The sequence below is a fragment of the Cyprinus carpio genome, chromosome A15 (assembly GCF_018340385.1).
Source record: "Cyprinus carpio isolate SPL01 chromosome A15, ASM1834038v1, whole genome shotgun sequence".
Lineage (NCBI taxonomy): Eukaryota > Metazoa > Chordata > Actinopteri > Cypriniformes > Cyprinidae > Cyprinus > Cyprinus carpio.
In genome coordinates this window covers 8,352,408-8,375,899 of record NC_056586.1, presented here as the reverse complement: position 1 = coordinate 8,375,899, position 23,492 = coordinate 8,352,408, and the positions used below count along the sequence as shown (strand labels likewise).

The following is a 23,492-nucleotide window of genomic DNA, read 5'->3' as shown; positions in this document are numbered from 1 at the left end:
GTGGATTAATGCAAGCACATGAAGAAGTTCTCACTTGGGGAAGAAATCTTCGTAATCTCTGAACTGCACTTGAAAATAACATGCTTGTAAAAGATGCCCTTTTACTTTGGCAGAGTTACTATTTTCGTGGGTCAGAATAAAAGAACTGAAATTCTCTTACACAGGAGATGGAACAATGTAAGAAAAGAGACAGATGTAGGATATACTTGGTACAGAGCACAGGGGTGCATTTCCTTTTTACCCCACACAATAATGGCTATAGTCCCTTATAATGTACATGTTAAACAGGTCCCGGTATTTAAATCTGCAGAGAATACAATCAAATTTTGATGTCAAGTAAGACTGTCTTAAAAAAAAAAAAATAGTATTTTTTTTTCTAGTAAAGATATCTAATATTTTTTATTAATTTTTTTTTTGTTTTATTTGAAAACCAAATTTGAGAACCAATATCTTTTTTTATATATTTCATTGCCATTTTGTATTGTTTTAATCAAACCTCATTAAATTAGTTCTGTGCTACAAAAATACTGTTTAATCAGTTCTTTTTTAGAGTGTATACATAAGGTCCAAAATTAACTTTTCACCATGCTGGGCAATGGCAGGTTGAACTTAGAATGTGTACCAGCCATGAAACTGTATTTGCATTTAAATTAAAAATAATAGCAGTAGTAGTTTGTATTTCTTTGAATTGCATCACTTTGTTAAAGGTCAGATTATTGCAGCTCTGTTGCAAGTAGCTTTGTTTATGTACTTGCCAATCACATTTGCTGCTTGATGAATGTTAATGTTGTACCCTGGGAAAAATGTAATCATAGAAATCCTTGTTCTCATTTTGGATGAAGTACAGAAAAGTCCAGAGAAGTATTTTTACGGATAATTTACAAGCTGTTTACTTTTACAGTAAAACAAATGTGACATGCATTGGACGCCTCATAAATGTGGCCAATTTTATACCTCTTATTCAATTTAGATGTAAATGACAATATCCATCCTCACACTGACTTCTGGCCTGAATCAGAATTGTGGCTAAACTGCACTTCATGTCAAACTAAACATAAACACAAACTTTCCTGTGAAAGACTTTTTTCTGCTAGAAATGCCTAAAGTCAGGACAATTGTGTTGCTATTAATGGGCCTCTGCAGTTTCCTCTCTTTCCCTCTGTCTCTTCTCTGACAGTGTTTTCTGTCTCTGCGGTATGTCAGCGAGCTGGTCCGTGTTAGTTGCTCTGTGTTCTGTCTACACTGGGTTGTTTTAAGTGCACGTGCAGAGTGGAGTCAGGGTGGTGTAGGCACAAGTACTTACTTTAGTGGGCCCAAGCTAGTGCTAACATTGGTTGAATGACAACTCAAATGTTTTTTTGTGTGTGAGTGTGTGTGTTCGTTAGAGATGACACCCTGCTTTAACCCACACTGTGTAAACAAAGGCACACAGGGGATCACAGCTACATACACGCACATACCTACGTACTCATCATTGATCTTATTTAGGATGGACCAATTCAAAAGGCTCACTTTCCCTCCACTAATGTCCTTCCCAGAGTGAGTTTCTCCTTTTATCCACTCTTCCCATCCCACAGTGCAATGCATACATATATGTTTCTAAGCTTCTCAATAGTAAAGGCATGCTGATTAAACAGGTGATGAGAAGAAAAAGCTAATAAAAACACTATAAATTAATTTTCATTTAAAAAGTCTTTTAACAGAAAAAGCTTTGTAAACATGCCTTCGAAAGATACCTTTATGCTAATTTTTGGATAATTGATTCAACTGATAGAAACATCTGGATGCATGAAAACATTTCTTCAATTCTTTTTACATCCCGTCAAGCATCTATCATAACAAACAACATCTTCTTTGTTAATCACGTTTACCAGAAAGACCATGCTGGTTCCTTAGATTTGATTTTTTTTTTTTTTTTTTTTTTTTTGCTGGTGTGCAGCATGGCTATTCTTCTACACCAGTTAAACCAGCAATAATCAGCATAAACCAGCCTTGGACCAGCATGGGAATTGTTTTCAGCAGGAATGGCTTCCTTTCCCAATAAATATAAATAATCTAACTTTGCAATAATCTTTTAACAATGTTTTAAATAATATTCTGAAATAAACAGTCATTTAAGCTGATGGCACCAACCTTTGCAGAGAACAAAAGTAAAATCTTAAAAAGAACAAAAAATAATCTGCATTCTGAAAATTCTTTCAACTTTGGTCACATACATACATATAAACACACATGCACCACAAGAGGGATGAATTCTTGACTGGAACACTTAACAGTGGGTGTCTTCATGGAAGGGCACACTTTGCGCAGAGGTAATAATCATCCTAGTCTTGTAGGACAACCAGAGAGATTACAAAAAAGATGCTAATGTTTGTTCAATCAGATGTCAAAGTGAAGGTGCCACTGCTTGTAACAATGTTTATATCCCACCCGTGGTTTGTTTTAGACCGATTCACTGCCAGGAGAGCAAACCTAAACAGTTTTCTTTTTCTGGCACCATCTCAGTGACAACGGTTGAGGAAAGTAGGAGGTTATTGTCATGCTACGCTCTCCTGCTATCCTTCCTTCTCTTTTCTCAAGATATGAGAGCGAGAAAAGTGGGAAAACAGGCCTGTATACTTTTATTTCCATAATATTCTGTATTAGAAGTCCATCACCTCATCATATCGTACCTTACGCTCTTCACCCTTCCACTGATCCTTATGTTCGAGACTTTCCAAAAATTCCTCTTCTATGTCTTATTTTCTAGAAGCCTAACATTGTGCAAACTTCCATAAAGAGGGAGGGAGTGGCTTGTGGGAAAGAGGTGTGGCTATGTGGAGCCCCTCCCCCTTACGAAGTACCATAACCGCCTTGATATTTTAACATTCCACTCTCAGCTCCACTCTTTGTGATGCCATATTTAAGTGAATGGAGATCAGACATAAGCAGACTCGCTGGACTGGGTCCTGCCCAGGTTTGGCGGTTGTGACAGGTGGGCCATGTCCTTTTTGCGGATCTCACAGATGGACTTCCTGCGGGCTTGCACACCTCGAATGGCAGCCTTGATTTTCTTCCAGCCGAGGTGGTTGAGCTCGGCAAGGTTGAGCACGACACAGATACCACTCACTGCAAACATGAAGACTAGGAAGACCGTCTTCTCAGTGGGCCGTGATACATAGCACTCCACCTCCTTCAGGCAGGGGTAGCGGTCACACTCAAAGATGCCAGGGACATTAAAGCCATATAGAAAATACTGCCCCGCCAAGAAGCCTATCTCCAGTGCATTGCGGAACACGACCTGGATTATGTAAAAGCGAGAGATGCCCTCTTGTCGTCGTACCTTTGAGCTCTTACCATGCAGAAGGCCTCTTGGGGCATTTGGGATCTCCTTTACCTCTAAGCAGTCAGATTCATCCTTTCCGCCACCACTGTCAGAATGCTGCATCAAAATGCCATTAATGTTGCGTAATTTTCGGGTACCCTCACGGCTGTAGTCCTTCTCCATCATTGGGTAGAGGAAGGAGTAGCGACGGTCACGCTGTTTGGCCGACTGGTGTACTGAATAGGTGATGAAGCACAGACTGGGTGTGCAAACGAGGATGATCTGGAAGACCCAGTATCGGATGTGGGAGATGGGGAAGGCCTTGTCGTAGCAGGCCTGGTTGCACCCAGGTTGGAGGGTGTTGCAGATAAACATGGTCTGCTCGTCCTCATACACTGTTTCACCTACGATGGCCACAATCAGGATACGGAATATCACCACAACAGTCAGTAGAATCCTGGTGGAAAGAAATAGAGGGAATATTTGATGTTTGATATAAACAGGGTGCATATATATATATATATATATATACACAGTACAGACCAAAAGTTTGGAAACATTACTATTTTTTATGTTTTTGAAAGAAGTTCTTCTGCTCATCAAGCCTGCATTTATTTGATCAAAAATACAGAAAAAACAGTAATATTGTGAAATATTATTACAACTTAAAATAATAGTTTTCTATTTGAATATACTTTAAAAATATTAATTTATTCCTATGATGCAAAGCTGAATTTTCAGCATCATTACTCCAGCCTTCAGTGTCACATGTAACATCCAGTCTATCACATGATCATTTAGAAATCATTCTAATATTCTGATGTATTATGAGTGTTGAAACAGTTTCTGCTGTCTAATATATTTGATGAATAAAAGGTTAAAAAGAACTGCATTTATTCAAAATAAAAAAAAAAAATCTAATAATATATATTCTAATATATTTTCTTTACTATCACTTTTTATCAATTTAACACATCTTTGCTGAATAAAAAGTATTGATTTTATTTTAAAAAAAGAAAAAGAAAAAAAAAATTACTGACCCCAATTTACTGACCAGTAGTGTATATTGTTATTACAAAATATTTATATTTTAAAAACATAGCTTCTTCTTTTTTTTTTTTTTTTTTTTTACTTTTTATTCATCAAAGTATCCTAAAAAAGTATCACATGTTCTGAAAAAAATATCAAGCAGCAGAACTGTTTTCAACTTTGATAATGAATCATCATATTAGAATGATTTCTAAAGGATCATGTGATAATGATCCTAAAAATTCAGCTTTGCATCACAGAAATAAATGATAATTTAAAGTATAATAAATTTAAAAAACAATTATTTTAAATTGTAATAAAATATCACAATATTACATTTTTTTTTTTTTTGATCAAATAAATGCAGGCTTGAGCAGAAGAAACTTCTTTCAAAAACATTAAAAATAGTAATGTTTCCAAACTTTTGGTCTGTACTGTATATATTGTCGGGTTTTACAGTGTATATGTATGTATCCTCAGTTTTTTCCATTGACGTAATTTGTCTCTTATTTAGGATACCAGCAAATTAGCATTGCAGATGTTTGCATTTGCTATTCAAATGTTTGTTTTTCACTTTCAAGACCAACTTGCACATTTAATTAAGAGCTCTAATTTTGAAACAAATCTGCTTTCTCAGGTTCTAATTATAGCTTGTTTTGTGCCATCCTGTGAACTCTGTTGACATGGTAACCTGGATCACTGGTACAGTAACCTGCGTCGATGCTAGTCTCTATACTGCTCATTAATTGGTAGCGTGGTGGTAGTCAAACCTGTTCTCTTCTATTCCCCATAGAAACAGTTTAGATTTTACACCTCAGTTGTCACTGCTGTTAGGGCTATTTCTGTACCAGTGTTTGATTGAGCGAGAGAGAGGGAGATTAAGAGAGAGAGAGAGATGGACAAAGAGAGAGGTTACATATGTTTGTAAGTGAAGGCAGGAGTAAAACACAGATTGAATTTATGCATAAGTGGATTTGGATTTACGCTCTACATTTAAGATGATTGGCTCTTTTATAATAGGGTATTTGCAAATTTTCTTCTAGGTTCTGTAATTGTGCACATGTGGATGGTGGGTATGGCATGCATTTTTTTAATGTCAATCCCCATCCAATTCAACCAAATTTCAAAGGCTTGAAAGGTTAGGTTCACACTGTACCCAATTCCAATATGGTTTTTAAATCTGTTGGACTGACTATTCACTCTGTCTTTCTGCAAGAAATGAAATTAGATTTATTATTCAGAGAGCATAGTCAATATCCAGTGTATGTTATTTTGTTACCATAGCAATGACTATGGTAATATGCCAAAAACGTGACCCCAAAAAGAGATAAGAGAGGAATTTTGACATATTGCCATTGTGCTGAACTCACAAGGCACATCAGACAACATCCGACATAAGTTTTACCAGATATTTCTTCAAGTCCTCAACCAGAAATGTAGTCACTTTTCCGATCTCAGGCAAAGCTGGAGTCTTGATCTTGACTCAAAACCATATCTCAGTCTTGCATTGGATCGTTTGAAGCTGTTTTTCACTCTCTATACATTATATGCATTAGAATATTAAAGAGCACTGGATGAATTTGCAAATGCATTTTGTAATTGGCAAGCAATTGGGGATCTTTATAATTTAATTCATTATTAATTACAACATGTGGAATTTGTGAATGTCTCTACTGAAGTATTAAAAGACTAATACAGTACAACACTCAAAGTGCCAAAAATTAGTTGACCAATTCCAGTTGTGTTCCAGATATGAGGTGCATCTCTTTATTTAGAAATTAAACTGTATAGAATACTCCATCTGTAGTAGTAACTAAAGTTTTAAATGTTTGAGATTAAAAAATGTACACCTATAGAATTCAAAGTCAAGTCTGTAGTATTTTTCAGGTGTGTGATTATCAAAGGCCTGAGTCATGTACCATACTATACATTTTCTTTAATTGTTTTGTTTATAAAATAATTTTGAAAATAAAAAGAAAATCCAGAAGTAACAAGACTTGAAAAGATATATGATTAAAATGTTTATTGCATTTATATATATATATAAAATAATTTTGAAAATAAAAAGAAAATCCAGAAGTAACAAGACTTGAAAAGATATATGATTAAAATGTTTATTGCATTTATATATATATATACATACTTTCCTACAATTCTGTCATGATGTCAACGATTAACAGTACAGCGCATATTTTATGCTAAATAAATTAGCCAACTTGCAATAAACCATTGACAAACCATTGACAAAAAAAAAAAAAAAAAAAACGAAACAAAAAACCAACTCTCATCTATGCATGAAGATTAACTCGTTCTCCGCTATTGACAAGTTATCTTGTCTTTTAAAAGAAAACGCATTGATGAGTTTTTACGGATTTTTTCACTGTTATACACTTGGGGGTGCTATTACACATCTTCTGAACCAGTACAAAACTTTTCTCTTTTTTTCTCACCTTTTTGCTTAAAATTGTGCAGTTTTATGAAACCTACATATATTCAGGTGTTGATTAAAAAAAAAAAAAAGAACGCTTTAAGCTAGAATATTTTTTTTATTTTATTTTTTTTTTAAGTAGAGGTTCTGATTTTTTTTTTTGGTGTATTGCATATTCAAATATTCATACAGCAAAATATAGTGGAGGCCATCAAATTTTTGTGAAAATCATCAGGGTTTAGCTCCAACCCTTAATCAAACACACCTGAACCAGTTAATCAAGGTCTTGTTAGCTATACTAGAAACAGAGATTGTCTTACTATTAGGAGATGAGAGGGTCTGTATTACTTACTATTGGAGAAAGCATAATGGTCAACTTGGACCACATGTGCCTTAATAACCAATCACATTAAAGCCTGTATGTTACTGATTTTCAGTCATGTTATTGTAACAATCAATCGCTGTTTACGGATACCATAGGAATGAATAAGAAGTGCTGTAAGCTGAATCCCACCTTCTCTTATAAAACTGTATTTTTTTTTTGTGTGTGTAAATTCTAAAAATAGTTCAATCCAAAAGTATTGTTTAGTGTAAAACATGTTGAAGGTTAGCTGATAGGTTGTAGATTCATTAAATGATAAGCTGTTTCCTCTAAAATGCTGTTTATTCAGTGCAGTGAAGCCTCTCCTCCACTGACATACCTTAAAAAAAAGGCCTCTAGTCTCCTTTCCCATGTACAGTACTGCCAAAGTGGAAGGGTTAACATTAGCCTTTATTATTATTAAATGCCAAATTTGAAACTCATTTTGTTGTTCTGAGACACATTCATGTAGATGCAAAATCCCATCCCTTCTTGATAATGGGGTGAAAGAGGCACTTTATATTTTAACTAAGATTTTGTATTGTTTTTATGAACACACTTTTTTATTTCATTTTAAAACATGATTATGTTTTATACTAAACTTTACTTTAAATAACTAATAATTCAATCAGCGACATCCTCTGTAAGTTAGCTAGTAAGTGACATAAGTGACATGTATGTGAAATAATTTTTTTTTTTTTCAGAGAGCTTTGAGTCACGCAAGACAGCATTAACATAGATATGATATATAAAAAAGGACTGATCTACTGATAAACACCACAACACTATTTATAATATATGATAATACTTTATATTAATATTTACCCTCCCCCCACCCCATATTAAACCCTGATTTTAAACACTGAAAACAAAATGACACACTTCTTTAAAATGATGGATGCTAAAGTGAAAACGGGTTTCAAATGAACATCACTTTTTTGCCAGCATTGCTCCATTGCAGGTTTCCCTAACATTTCATCACATGGACATGAAATCCAAACCCACCAAAGATTAAAATGATTTCCATGTGTGACTTTGATAAGGTGTGTAATAAGATCGTATTCCTTGTTTTATGCTTTTGCAACTCATTGCAAGCAGTGTGCATTTCGTAGGAGTGTGTTGTGTTTGTGTGGTTAACAGCGTAGGCAGCAAGATTGATCAAAAGAGTCCATGGAATGCTCGGAGAAAGGAAAAACTGTGGAGGGAATTGCACATGTACACAGACACACACAGCACTGACAAATAATATGAGATTTTCATGAATAAAAAAATTGCCAATGTGGTAAAAATTTCATCAGAGGATGAATTATATAATAGTTTCGAACGCGAACCCCACAACCTTTCATCTGTATGAGAGCCAATCAAGGGATTCTTGCATTACGAGTTCTTTAATGCCAGCTTTAGATTATGTATTCCCCAACCCCCACCTACTCCTCATTCTTCCCCCACACATTTTCTCTCTCTGTCTCTTTTCATCTCTTTTCATTTTCCTCCTGTCTGGCTCGCCTGTTCTCTGTCTCTCATTAGTTTCCTGTCAATCCAAAAACACATTTAGGGTTATTTTAATCACAAAAAAAAAAAAAAAAAAAAACTAATTTGTTAGATTTATTAGATTTTCTCAAATTATATTTATGGCTTGGTTCAAACCTTACATTTTGATTTAATATTATTCAAAAATATTTAATATTAATCAAAATTATTTATTTTTCAGAGACAAAAACATTAAAAAGTAAAAAGAGATTACTTATAAAAAATACTTAAATTTGTTAGATTTATTAGATTTGCACAAAATATACTTCTTAATCAAAAATGTATTAGCTATAATATATTAACTATAATATAAAAATTAGAATTTTCACTTATGATGAAACTAAAAACATTTTGTTAGTCGGTATTTAATTTAGTTTACTTACTACAAAGAAAGACAACTTTGAAAGACCTTAATGTTTATTGTGATCTCACAAAAATACCAGAAATATTAATAAAACCCACAATAATTTTTGCAGTCAGTACATGTTCTTATATCTGGTGTCTTATATCTGGTGTCAAGCGAAAATACCATTTAAACAAAAATCTCTTTCTTTCTTTCTTTCTTTCTTTCTTTCTTTCTTTCTTTCTTTCTTTCTATGGGGAGTGTTATTTGCTTTTAGAAAAATGTAACACTGGAAACCACAATTATTGATTAGACCTATATAAAAATGCACTTTAAATAAATGATACAGTTGTTTCATTTTACATACAGGAGAGCTTACGTTAAAGACCACATTAAATCAAAAATAAGGGGTCATACATATATCTATATGTTACCAAGTAAGTCACGTTGTGGGGAAATACATTTTCTACAATTATAGTGTTATAGAATTATAGAATAATAGTAACACAGTACAGTGCAAAATTCTGATACAGTGATACAAATACAATGAGCTTTATTCCCATGACTAATGTTTCTGATTAATACATTGAAAGCACTGCTGTATCAATATATGTGGGGAAAAAAAGACATGGCAGATATCAAGTGTCTCTCCTGCTAGCCTCTAATGCCACTGACTATGAGTATGTTTTAGTAGTAAGGAGGTGTTCAGAAGGCGCTCGGTCCATGATGAAGAGAGAACCCCCCAAAACTCCCCCCCGTCAATGGTACCCACAGCATCACTCTGCCTCCCTCTGCCTGTTACCACGGCAACAACACAGGGCAGAAAGCTGGAGAGAACAGGGGAGAAGAGAGGGAGAGAGTGATTTTCGCTCAGTAATATGATAAGAACCTGCTATATTGAGAAGTCGCAGTCTATTCAGACTCTATTTTGGTTCTAGAAGTGTGCTATTTCACTGCCTCTGATAGCAGCAATTATACTAGCATGCTGATGACTCTGATTAAGAAAACATAAAGGAGCCAAGAGGCACAAAGAAACAGGATGTTTTGACATGCATTCTTCCTAATTCAGCAAACCATAATTCAGTATCACACAATTCTTTCTGTTCATACTGCTTCAGAAATAAGGAGAGGAAATAAGGAAAAATGGAGAAGATATGGGAAAGGACCGTCTCTCCTTTTGTCGTTTTAGTGGCTGAATCAATGAAATCTGAAAGCTCTTGTTCCAGTGCAGTACTAGCTTTTGGCATTTTCAGCTAAGCTGTGGACTGTGAAGTGTGGTTGGGATTTCTTTTATTTTTTTCACTCATAGCTTACCATTGCTTAAATTACTGCATTAATTAATTGCATTAACTATATGATATTCCATTTTGATTTTCCATCCTGCTCCTACTTCTCTGAGGCCATAATAATATAATTCATATACAAATGTCTGTATGCATAATGTATGAGCATATAACTGCATTTCATACATGGCTGGGAGGGTTGGGAATTGTATTATATACAGTTATTTCAAAACTGTGTTTCAGTACAAATTAGTACTTTTTTACTTAAATTTAACAAGTAACATATTGCAAATATGACTATTATATATGGTTTTTTCAAAACTGTGTTTCAGTACAAATTAGTACTTTTTTATTTATTGTTTTCTTAAATGTTTTTTTTTAGTAAATATATTTATTTTTATTTTGTGTTTGTGTTTAAGTTAGTATTTTTTTTTTTTTATTTAAATTTTAAAATTTTGATATTGTGAATATGACAGTATGGATTGGACCAGAGTGATATATATCTATGTTGTCATTTGTGCATGTGGACACTGTGTTTGAAGGCTACCTCAGAAGGTCCAGTTTACGAACATGAACCACATCAGCTGTAACCTAATGCAATAGTAGAATTATATTATAGAAATACATTAGTTTATTTTATAAGAAAATCATTTTCACACATTATATAATATTTCTGTGTATAAGTGGGATTTTCAATAAAATAATGAAAATGAATGAAGAGTTTTCAGTGATTACAACAGTAGGCTTTATTACTTTGGATCTTTCATGTAATGGTCATGAATCATCAGTATATTAGCGGTACTATTTCAATCTGCCTTTATCTTCCTGTGCTGAAAACAGACTTATGTCATAATCACTAGCTTTCTCACATTATATCCTTTCAAAATATTTTAAGAAATGTCAATAAAATTATCCAAACTCCAAGTGATTATATGCATTTTAATGTAATATAATACACCAGATTAACTCTATGTTTTGAAAAAAACAAATAGATGCTAAAAACCTTTGTAGCTAAAGAATCAGGAACCTGTTGCATTGCTATTTTATTGTGTAAAAAGAAATATAAAAAGAATTATGTGAAGTGCGACCAAAAACTGCAGGGGAAATTATAAAAAATAAATTTTTTGCACAAAGCCTTGCTTATCCTCACACCCTCTTTTTAATAAATTCTGCAAACAATCACTCTATGTAATGTAATTCATATGATGCTGTAATGAAAAATATCTCAAGATATTGCCTCCATCCCTGCCTCAGTATTCTGCATCACTCAACCCAGAATCTCCATGATGTTTCAATATGAGACAGAACTGTCACAGTATTTTTGTAAGGGACTTCCTTCCATTAACCTAGCAGAGACCCACATGCTTTAGAGACACAGAGGATGGCTAGTCTCCATATCTCTCCTCTCTCAGCAGAAGGACAGAGGAGAAAGAGAGGGGAGGAAGGTCTCTATGCAAGGTTTTGTGCCAGAACAACCATCCGTTTACCCGCACTGACTTCCAGAATTCTGCGCGACACACGTGCACACACACGGCCACAAGTCAGCGACAGGAAGTGAGTGTTCTGGGTTAATTTGGGTAAATTTTTATCTACTAAAAAAGATTTGGAGTTTACTTTAACTGAGCAATCACATAAAGCTTTTAAAGGTCTTTTATATGCATAAAGGCGAAGAGGCAGTGGATCTTTAAGAGTACATTTGGTGCTGATGTACTGTATGTACATTGCATAACATGGATTTTGCCAAGGTTTGTAATGTTTTTCTCTCTCAACCTTTATTGTTCTAATTCTGTTGGTTTGAGAAACAGCATCCCTTAGGATTAAAATTCTGCTTATGTATGCTCGGTTTGTGTGTCACTGAGCGGAATTATGCAGGGTTTACGCACATCTTACGCACTCATCTCTCAATGTGAAGTCACATCCTCCCCAGACTGTGGCTGTGTTGCAAGATGTGGGATATTTGTATTTGATATCTCTGACTTCCGACTGAATGACTAAAAGCATTTTCCCGCCCATTGCTTGGATGACATGCAATAGTCTACAAATAATTATTTTATCAACTAAATTGAGAGGGGGAAATGTTACGTTTATCTGATGTGTACAACTCACTGGTGCATTTTATTTGTTTAAAAGTGCATCTCCTTGGGTGAGCCATATACATCGACATTTCAGCATAGTTGGTGGTTTACAGTTTAAAGTATGCCTTTAAGTGGCCTTCTGCCCCTTCTGTCCAAATTTCTGAGTGGAATGGAACACGTCTTTAATAAATCGAACATCTAATGAAGCTAACACTAGTTAGGTGACATGTAGTTGCAAAATTATATATAGCTAGGAGAATGTTTACAATGTACTATTCAAATAAAGTGTAACTATATGATATACTCTTTCTGTAAGTTATTTTATTTCATCTGCTTCTGTTTTTATTTTAGTAGAAACATCTGAATGAAGTAGTAAGTAGGATTGTTGCTATAGAGAACTATTTATGCCAACCAGTGTGTGTGTGCATACTTGTTAAATTACGTATATAGTCCAAATGGAGGCTGACGTGTCCCTGAAAGAATGCTTGTCTCTCTAATATGATGTGTTAGTAAATGACATACTGTTGGTGCAGGAGCCTCTGTTGGTGTGTGTGTGTGTGTGTGTGTGTGCGTGTATGTCTGTGCGGTGGATGATGAATGTGTTTGATCATATATTAATTTTAATTTTGTGTGAAAACAGATGCATGAATATTTTGCTTGTGGTGTTGTACAGTCAGTGTATGCGTGTGTATAATGGATAGTGTTTTTTCCAGATCAGTTTAGCCTCAGTCTTGAGGGACCTACTCTAGACGTACACACAATCGTTTTGTGGTACATTGGTTCTGACAACCATCATGTGTGCCTCCTGTCCTTACAGGACCTACTTTCCCTTCTTTTTTCATCTTCCATGAGCAGCTTGAGATTTGATGTGGTTCAGAGCAATAAGACACTGATTTATGCTTTATTTGTTCAGGAGTAGCAGTTAGATGTCATCCCAGATCCCACATTCTCTGCGGTAAGCTGCCACAAACTTCAACTTCAAAATCTGACTGATTATAACATTATATTGTCTTCTTTATTATGACTGTGTTGGCAGTTAATTCCCATGAAAACATTTTCTAGGTGATAGTACCATTCACCATAAAGCTTTACATTTTAAACACAGCACAGTAGCTATAGCAGAACATTCGCCTTTAAGAATTTATTACCAGTTATTCACCGTCATGATTAATCAAACAAAAGAAGATATTTTGAGAAATGTCAAAGGTCACCAAAACTGTTACAGACATTCTTCAAATGATTTTGTGTTCAGCAGAAGTCAGAAATTCATATGGGTTTGGATGTAGTATGACAGAAATTTACTATCCTTATAAGCAAGACGGTCATAGAGCTTTGGACCAAACAAGGATATTGTGATTTTTTATTTTATTTTTGGATGATCTATGTTTTAACAGCTTGAGCTTTTTACATACAGATGACACTTCTATGCGCTAGAGTAATTTTTCTCTATCCCTCTGAATTACTAATCACGCTTTGGCATAATGTCTGTCTTCTATGTGCATAATCTTGTTGTAACAGAGATTGAAGCTGATTGTGTCTACAATATACATTTGTAGTGTCTAATCTGGATGAAATCTGTGTTGATGTTGAGTGGCAAACGGATTGATGATTTGGAAATGTGTGTCATAACACGTCTCCTCTGAGGTTTCAAGTTATTTCTCTGCACAGAATCAAATGCATAGGCATCGCTATGCATCGCAAGCAATGATGAGATAAAAGCTTGGATGGAGGGCTGAGAGAGACTGGAAATGCAGGACGGATAACAGCCAACAGCCTGTGGTTCAGGAAGTCCGTGTGAGTCAAGTCACGCACAAGTGTGTGTGTGAGAGTGAATAGAGCTGTAATGAATCTGCAAATGGATGTTTAAATATGTATAGAAATTATATGGTATGAATGAATGACTGAATAGTCAAGTATGACTGGATGGTTTGATGGACATGCAAAATGAAAAGTCAAATCCACTGTGATTTAGGTGTCACTCTCTAAAAATACATACAGATTGGAGAAGCACACAAGATGCCCATAAATCTGTGCAGATATGAAAAGTGAGCATCCTTCTTACAATGTATTCATAAATATTCACTGTGAACTGTAACAGCACAGACACATTTTGCCTTGTCTATTTCAAGATGCCCTTTGCTGAATAATAGCTTGTAAATGATACAACTGTTTGGAACAAATACCAGTTGCCCACATTCCCACTGCCTCCAGTAAACTTTGAAGTACTGCAAAATAAATGATCAGTTAATTATAAGAGGATTTATTAGGTATACAGTATTGTCTCAAAGCCTATAAATATATCTGAAGCACTTCTAATTACATGAACTTAAACTGGATTTGTACATTTTCTAAAAATGTAATTGGGAAGCACATTTGTAAAAACCAAGGTATCAGCCTGATGTCCTCTAATATAAGGATGCATACACCGGTGCCAGTACTGAGGTATGTAAAATGCACATTATCTTTAGTTGCATGAAACATTCTGTCCTGTTTTGCCTTCTACAAGATGAACCAAGTCAGCTTGAAATTAAATAAATCTAAAACCTGGTTTTGATTCTAATCAGCTTCATGTTTCTATATATTTAATATGTATCAATCATGTTCGTAGCACAAAAGAACGAGTCTTGTGTTGAAACTATAATAACCTTTTTATGACAAACACCCTGCATAATTACACAAATTAATTAACCTTCTTGTAACAGCTCACATCAGAAAAAACACAGAAAACTACCCACATCACCGCAGTAATGCCAAACATAATGAATGAAACAGTCCCTTGAGACTAAGGGATACTCTGTCAGGCGTAGTGTAATTCAGCATTGGCTGCCAAGATGAATGGATTGGAGAAAGTGAAATTGAAGAATCTGTTGCCATGGAATCAATGTGTATTCTGGGGTCTAGTGTAGAAATGAACCAGACCCTACTGTATGAGGTAGAGTCATCTATTACATCATAGTTTTGGATGGTCATGACCTATGAAGATCATATGATAAGTAACAGCCTGTCAGTAGGTGAGTCACCAAAAACCTGAGTTCTTAGCATCAGTGGAGGGCTGTTTGGATGTCTAATACCAATTTACACCCCATGTCTCCTGGCTGACTGCCTTAATGTACACCGCTTGACAGTGTTTGCCTTCAAGATAAATTCAGATGGCAGGCTGAAACGAATTAGTGTGTTTTTGAGAATTTTAAGTTAAAGGCACTGCGGATAAAACACTTCACACAGCTCAAACAATGACAGATAAAACATGTAGCTTATCCAAGCATTAAACAATATCTTAAAAAAAAAAAGATGCAATGCTTTTTTGAGCTAAATCTGGCAGGACATTTGTGTCCAAATTATAAATGAAGAAAAGAACATGAGGGCGAGAGAACAGCATCACCCAAGCAGGCGATGCCACTTGAGGTCTCACACGCTTCAGTGGTTCAAGCATTGGATCTACTGAAGCTTGAGATTGACCAATAGGCGCTCACGGTGCCCGCAGGATTAACTAAAAGCTCAACCGCGAGGTCATTCTCTCTTCACCATAAGCCACCATTATGGCCCGATAACAGCATACAGCAGAGGTTCTTAATCCTTGTCATGGGGACCCACAGAACTGCACATTTTGTATGTCTAATGCACCTGAAAGAAATCATCACCTCATTAGTAGAAAGCTTTATGAACCAAGCTTAGTGTGTCAGATAAAAAAGACAAAATGTGCAGTGCTGTGGTCTCCAGGAACAGGATTAAGATCCACTCTACAGGAATTCTCACATATACATGACATTTCTTGTATTTTCAGTTTTTGCATTTGAATCATTACCTAGTTTGGATTATTATTTCAGCTCTGTAGTTGATATTATCATGTATCTATTGCTTTGGAATGATCTGTGCTTTTGTTTTGAAAAGTAAAAAAAAAAAAGTAAAAAAGTGAAAATGAGTGAAAGTGAAAAAAAAAAGTTTTGCAGTTAATTTAAACTGCCAGTTTTATTATTTGTCAGGTAAAAATCATTTAGAAATTAACATTACTTAGGACATTACTTAATTATGTAGTAATAAGCCACATTGTTTGAACTATCAAATATTATTTTATTGTTTTGGGGAACAAAAGCATGATGGGCAACCCTTATACACACCCCTAAATGAAACCACCACTGCATGAGCAAAATTATACCAAAAAAAAAAAAAAAAAAAAAAAAAAAAAACCCCCCATGAAATTATACAAAGTCATACGAATTAGCTGCCAATTCGCCAAAAATTTACATTATTACAAATTGTCAGGAGATTGGGTTTAAAACATTCTCTCCCAAACTAAAACAGACACATAAATTGACATGTTGGGTTGCGGAAACAGAGTAACAGTGTATGCATTTTTCAGAAATTCTTACTGCCAGTTGTCTCTGCACATAAAACTGGGAGAGAAAAATGTATTTAACATTAAAAATCAATTATAAGAACCTAACCAAAGGTCACAGTTAATTGTTTCTTTGAGATCATTCCATTGATTAAGCATTTCTTACCTTCCAATCATTGTAGAGTGCTGCTGCACAGCGGCCTCCAGGAGGCGCTCTAAAATGGTCCACTCTCCCATGGCTGAGTTCTGAAGACATCAAGGGATCACCGGACACTATAATGGACCCTCACCAATCCTTCACGTAGACATTTAGACCTCCAAAGAAACTCTACAATCTTCGTAGCTTTACCCTTTGAGATAGTCAGCTGCAACAGAGATGCTTTGGTCCTACAAATAGTTCCGCTGAAGGCTCAAGAAGACACGTGCTCCCATGGTTTCACCTTGTCTGCCTTCAACAGACTCTGTTTATTGGTTTGCCTTCCCTCATTGGGTCTGAAGTACTCAGGCGGCAGTTACATTGAGAGTGCAATATCTGAGAGCTGTGGTTGTCCCTGAATGCCCTGGCATCCTCAAGTGCCTCAACTCTCTGCACTATCTTTTCCCTTTCCTCAAGCAACTCTCCAGCTGCACGATTTTCCCATCTAGACATGCACACACACGAGCAAGCTGCACCTAGTCCTTTTGTTCACCAATAAACAGACAGTCTCTGACAGACACACACAATCGTCCTCTTCCTGATCTCTCATAATCCACCAAGCATGTTTTCCAGGCAGTACTGGTAGCACAATTAGACCCTCTCAAGCAAACACAGTCCACGCTGTGATTTAAGCACTGCCAGTCGCACATTACAAGCACATTTACACAAATCACTCAATTTCCACACTTTCTCTCTGCTTACTCACTGTTGCTTCCTAATGATTCTCTCTAGACTTGTCTGCATTCTCCTTTTTCTCCTTCACCAGCTCAGATTCAGTGCCTTTCCTGCATTTTCCCCCCACTGTCAGGTTTCTCTTCCCCAGCTCGCTCACTCGTTCCCTCTGCCTTCCTCTCCCTCTCCCTCTGCCCCTGCTGTCACTATGAGCTGCTGTCTTGCCACACTCTCATTTTTTACTTTCCGTTCCCTCCCTCCACTCTGTTCGCCTGACGTTCTCTCTGTCACTCCTGATAAGTGTGCCGCCTCCCCCACCTCTCTCTTTCTCTCTCTCTCTCTCTCTCTCTCTCTCACACACACACACCCATGCAGAAACACACACACACACAAGTCAATGTTTTGGCACAAGCTGCTTCTTCAAGCAGTGGCGCCAACTGATGGGACTTTTTATTTAAAGTGTCCCTATTTATGCCATTTCCAATATTGCCTTTCATGCAGTGTGTAATGTAGCTGTATGTGAATGTAAACGATCTGCAAAGTTGTAAAGCTGAAAGTGCATGATAAATAAAGTTATTGTCTCGCAAAATAAAGAATAGACTCTGTACAGCCTAGAACAGTAGTTCGAATCCCACTTCCGTGACGGCAACACATCACGGGGTAACACATTTGCTTAATGAGCGCCTATGTTCTACGTTGACTGGCGGTGAACAACTTGACCCCGCTATCTGACCAATCAGAGCAGAACAGGCTCATGGAAAGGAGGGATTTAGAGAGACTGAATCTTTGAACTTCTTTGAATGATCATTTGAGAATTGCTGGAAAATTAAGTGATATTAAATGCATATTTTGAGAAAACAAAATCATTTTTTGACCTTGCATGCATGAAATCATATTGTAGGAGACTTGCAAAACAATATTAGGAACCGTAAGAATGGCATAATAGGGGCACTTTAACCAGTTCTTCTCTGAATTAACCATGTTCATTCACCTTTCACTCTACAAGCCTCTTTCTCTGTCTCTCGTGGGCACCTGGCTTGTGCGTGTGTCCATAAGATTAGTGCAAGCTATCATCACACTACCCCTCCCCTCGTTTCCTATCATCCAAACACCAAACTCTTTTCATCGCAAATCCCAATTCCAATTCTGAGGAAACAGCAGTGTTGAACAAATAGCAAAGGGTTTTAAGTAGCGGCCTTTTGAGCCTTTACCTAGACAGTGCTGTCTCCCCTCAGTGCTGTCTTCCCTCTTTGGGTCACATTAATGTGTTTTTCAAAAAATAAAATAAATAAATTAAACTCACACACAGGTTGAAGGCTGATAATCTAAAGATTTAAAGGAGATTAAAAATGGGGCGAAATTATTTACAGTAAAACAGATTCTTTACACAACAGATCACTTTTACAAAATAGCAGGTTTACAACACCTTTACACAAAACAGCCTAACATGTACACATCTGAACAATTTTACACCACCTTTACGTAACAGAGCAGCTCTACACCACATTACATACACATACAAAACAGCAGATTTACAACACCTTTACAAAACAGAAAAACTTTACACCACCTTCATGTAACAGAGTATGTTTACACAACAGAGTAGCTCTACATCACATTTACTTTACAGAGCACCTTTACACAACATATCGTTTTTACAAAACAGCATATTTACAACACCTTTAAACTTTACACCAACTTTATGTAGCAGAGTATGTTTACACAACAGAGCAGCCCTATGCTACATTTACTTTACAGAGCACATTTACACAGCAGTTACACCATTACACAACAGATCCATTTTACAAAAAAGAGCAAATTTACAACACCTTTACATAACAGAACAACTTTATGTAACAGAGTACACAACAGAGCAGCTCTACACCTCATTTACTTTACAGAGCACCATATCGTTTCACAACATATCAGTTGTATAAAACAAAACAGATTTATAGCATCTTTATACAACAGAACTGCTTTGCAAATCTCTACACAACATGACTATACGTTACAACAACTTTACACCAGCTTCACATAACAGATCAGGATTACACAACAGAGCAACTACTCCACATTTACTTGATCAAGAGCTTTACACAACAGTTACAACACCTTTACACAACAGATTAGTTTTACAAAACAGAGCAGATTTTCAACACCTTAACACACCAGAATACCTTTCCTACAGTGGGTATAGAAAATAATCACCCTCTTTAAAATAATATATATTGGCTTTGTAGTCTGAAATGAAGACAGACACAGTTTTTGTTTTATCCAGTTGCATTTACTCAGTGCAATTTATAACATCCAAGTGAAATATATAATACCAACAGTCAGAAAATAAAAACAAACAAACAAACAAACCCACAATCACTGAGTTGGAAAAAATATCATTTGATGTTGGCTTAATAAGAGTGCATCAGTTCGTCCCAGTCATCTCAACGGCAAACAGTGTTCCAATTTACCTGAATACAACCCACTGTAAGATGTCTTACTAAAACAAAAAGTAGTTAAGGCTTCAGCATTTTTCTTGAGCTTAATTAGTCCCAGGTGTTATTTGTACCCAGTTGTTTGTGTATAAAGCATGATGAGTCAGAAGACAACAAGACATAAGATAATATAATACATAATACAACCAAGATACATTTATTAACAGCATAAATCAATGCTTAACATCAAAACTAATTATATTATTTTTTAGTAGCTAGATAGTTCTATCTATTCCCAACCACATTCCTGGAGCACCCCAAAACTGCATGTTTTCTCCTTAAAGGAGTCATATGATGCGAATCGAGTTTTCCTTTCTCTTTGGAGTGTTACAAGCTGTTTGTGAATAGATAAGATCCCTAAAGTTGCAAAGACTAAAGTCTCAAACACAAAGAGATATTCTTTATAAAAGTTAAGACTTGTCCATGCCCTCCTAAAACGCCTCATTTAAACACGCCCCAACATGTCTACATCACGATGTGGGGAAATTTGCATAACACCGCCTAAATGTTCACGCAAAGAAAGAAGGCGTAACTTTATTGTTGCAGCCACCGCCGGCACCATGTCGTGAAGATGCTGTGTATTTCATTGCAAACGTGAAGATACTTTGTGTGGCCTTTCAAAAGAGGACATAACTAGAAATCAGTGGTTAATTTGTATTTACAACACTGTTCCAGAACAATTCAAGCCAAATATTCAGATATGTGCAATTCATTTTATGGAGGACTGTTTCCTGAACCTGGGAGAGTAGACAACAATGCCAGCTGTTCTGACTCACAGTCTGTAAGTACATTTTCATATTTAAATAATTTGCCACTGATGATCCAAACGTGAGTTTTGAGCAGTGTAGAGTAGCGCTTGTTGTTTGTCATTTCTCCAATCACAAATGCAGACTGCAGGTTTTATGTTTACACGGCACAATGCAACCCAATGCGTAGAAAGACAGTATAAGTCATTATTATCCATAATTATGTCCCCACTAGATGCAACAAGTGCCTTATTTATAATGGGTTTTATTAGTTTTGTCTCATCACTCCGGGACACTGCATTACAGTATGGTAAGGGGCGTAACATTTCCGTCACATGCTTGAGGTATTCGGCCAATCACAATGCACTGGATCGCTGGCCAATCAGCACACCTCGCTTTTCAGAGAACTTTGTAAAAATCGACGTTTTTCAGAAAGTTGGGGCATAGAGGAGAAACAATAATGTACAGTATGTGGAAAATATTGTATTTTTTGAAACTTAAACCGCATAAGCACATTTCATTACACCAAATACACAAAATAATGTTCTTTTTAGCAACATCATATGACCACTTTAATGAAACACATCTGATTCAGACCATCAGGACCCCTAGATCGTAAAAAGATTATTTTGATGACTATAGGGCAGTGCAATGAATATAATTTTAGTTTTGTTTTTGATTTTGGCTTCCAACGATTATGAAAACATGATACGGCATTCCATTCGTTTACTTTAAAGCGGTGTCCTGTCACCCTTCCTACATAACATCCAAGCCAGTAAAAAATTTTATGTTATGTGACTGTCAAAAAAAATTATCCTGTCTGACCTGCTCAATACTAAAAAAAATAATAAATAAATAAAAGAGTTCAAAGTGGATTTTACTTCGAAAGAGACACTGTTCCCCAGGCGGTGTGTGGGATCTGAGACAGGGTGACACATGGACAAGCAGAGACTACTTTGGGCTGTAGGCATGTGCTTAAATGGATAAATACACACAGAAATATACCAAAATGTCCATCTTGGCGAGTTATGTCGGTTATGTCTTTAGTAAACATACATTTGGCAAAGTAATCAAATGCTTTTCAGTTGATTAGATCTGTGCATTCGGTCTTTAAGTGAAAGCAGCCTAATAAACCTCCTGCTGTCTCTAATTTAATGTTTTTTAAACAACAAAAGAAAATGAGAATTGTTCACTGCTCTTCTGAATAAAGTCACTGAATATGTCCCCAAAACCTTCAAACTGGCTGTCAAAAAAAAAAAAACAACTTGACCCCAATGAACTAGTTAATTATATAGACCGATCTCGAATCTCCCTTTTCTGTCCAAGATAGTAGAAAAGGTAGTATCCTAACAATTATATTCCTTCTTAGAGAAAAATGGTATCTGTGAGGATTTCCAGTCAGGATTTAGACCGTATCATAGTACTGAGACTGCTCTCCTTAGAGTTACAAATGACCTGCTCTTATCATCTGATCATGGTTGTATCTCTCTCTTAGTGCTATTGGATCTTAGCTCTGTGTTTGAAACTATTGACCACAACATTCTTTTGCATAGACTATAAAACTTTGTTGGCATTAATGGAAGTGCATTAGCATGGTTTAAATCATACTTCTATGATGTTGGTATTTTTGTAGGTGTGTTTGAATGGTTTTAATATTGATTATATGTGTATTATTGTGTTACTCAAGGCTCAGTACTAGGGCCATTACTCTTCACGCTTCACATGTTACCCTTGGGAGATATCATCAGGAAACACGGTGTTAGCTTTCACTGTTATGCTGATGATACTCAGCTCTATATTTCTTCGCGGCCCCGCGAAAAATACCAAATTGAAAAACTAACGGAATGCATAGTCGATATAAAAAACTGGATGACGATTAATTTCTTACTGCTAAAATCTGAAAAAACAGGGGTGTTAATTATAGGACCTTAAAACTCTGCATGTGATGACCTAGAACGCTAAGACTTGATGGCTGCTCTGTCAATTCTTCGTCATCAGTTAGGAACCTAGGTGTGCTATTTGATAGCAACCTTCCCTTAGACAGCCACGTTTCTAGCATTTGTAAAACTCCATTTTTCCATCTCAAAAATATATCCAAATTGCGGCCTATGCTCTCAATGTCAAATGCAGAAATGCTAATCCATGCGTTTATGACCTCAAGGTTAAATTATTGTAATGTTTTATTGGGGGTTGTTCTCTACGATTAATAAACAAACTCCAGTTAGTCCAAAATGCAGCAGTTCTTACTAGAACCAGGAAGTATGATCATATTAGCCCGGTCCTGTCAACACTGCACTGGCTCCCTATCAAACATCGTATAGATTTTAAAATCTTGCTTATTACTTATAAAGCCCTGAATGGTTTAGCACCTCAGTATTTGAACAAGCTCTTTTTACATCATAATTCTCCATGTCCGCTGCATTGTCAAAACTCAGGTAATTTGATAATACCTAGAATATCAAAATCAACTGCAGGCGGCAGATCCTTTTCCTATTTAGCACCTAAACTCTGGAATAACCTACCTAACTGTTACAAAGGAGGCTCCCGTGCTGCCTCCTTCCCACCACCAGAGGGAACTCTCACCTGAATATTGACTGTACCCATTGAACTCCAGACCCATCCTGCCTCATCCCAGGGACTAATTACACCTGCAGCCAATAGACACACACACATATAAGCAGCTCACTCACTCCTACACAC

The 23,492-nt window shown here is 36.1% G+C and overlaps 1 protein-coding gene across 1 annotated transcript; it reads right to left on the bottom strand.

The window, feature by feature from the left end:
- Positions 1 to 430: 430 nt before the first annotated feature.
- LOC122147677 (gap junction delta-2 protein-like) lies at positions 431 to 17,846 on the bottom strand. The gene is made up of 2 exons (XM_042770909.1): positions 16,856 to 17,846; positions 431 to 3,761 (listed from the first exon to the last, which is right to left on the bottom strand). The coding sequence occupies exons 1-2, from the start codon at positions 16,924 to 16,926 to the stop codon at positions 2,918 to 2,920; spliced, it is 915 nt and encodes a 304-aa protein (XP_042626843.1). The 5' UTR covers positions 16,927 to 17,846; the 3' UTR covers positions 431 to 2,917.
- Between the last annotated feature and the right edge of the window lie 5,646 nt (positions 17,847 to 23,492).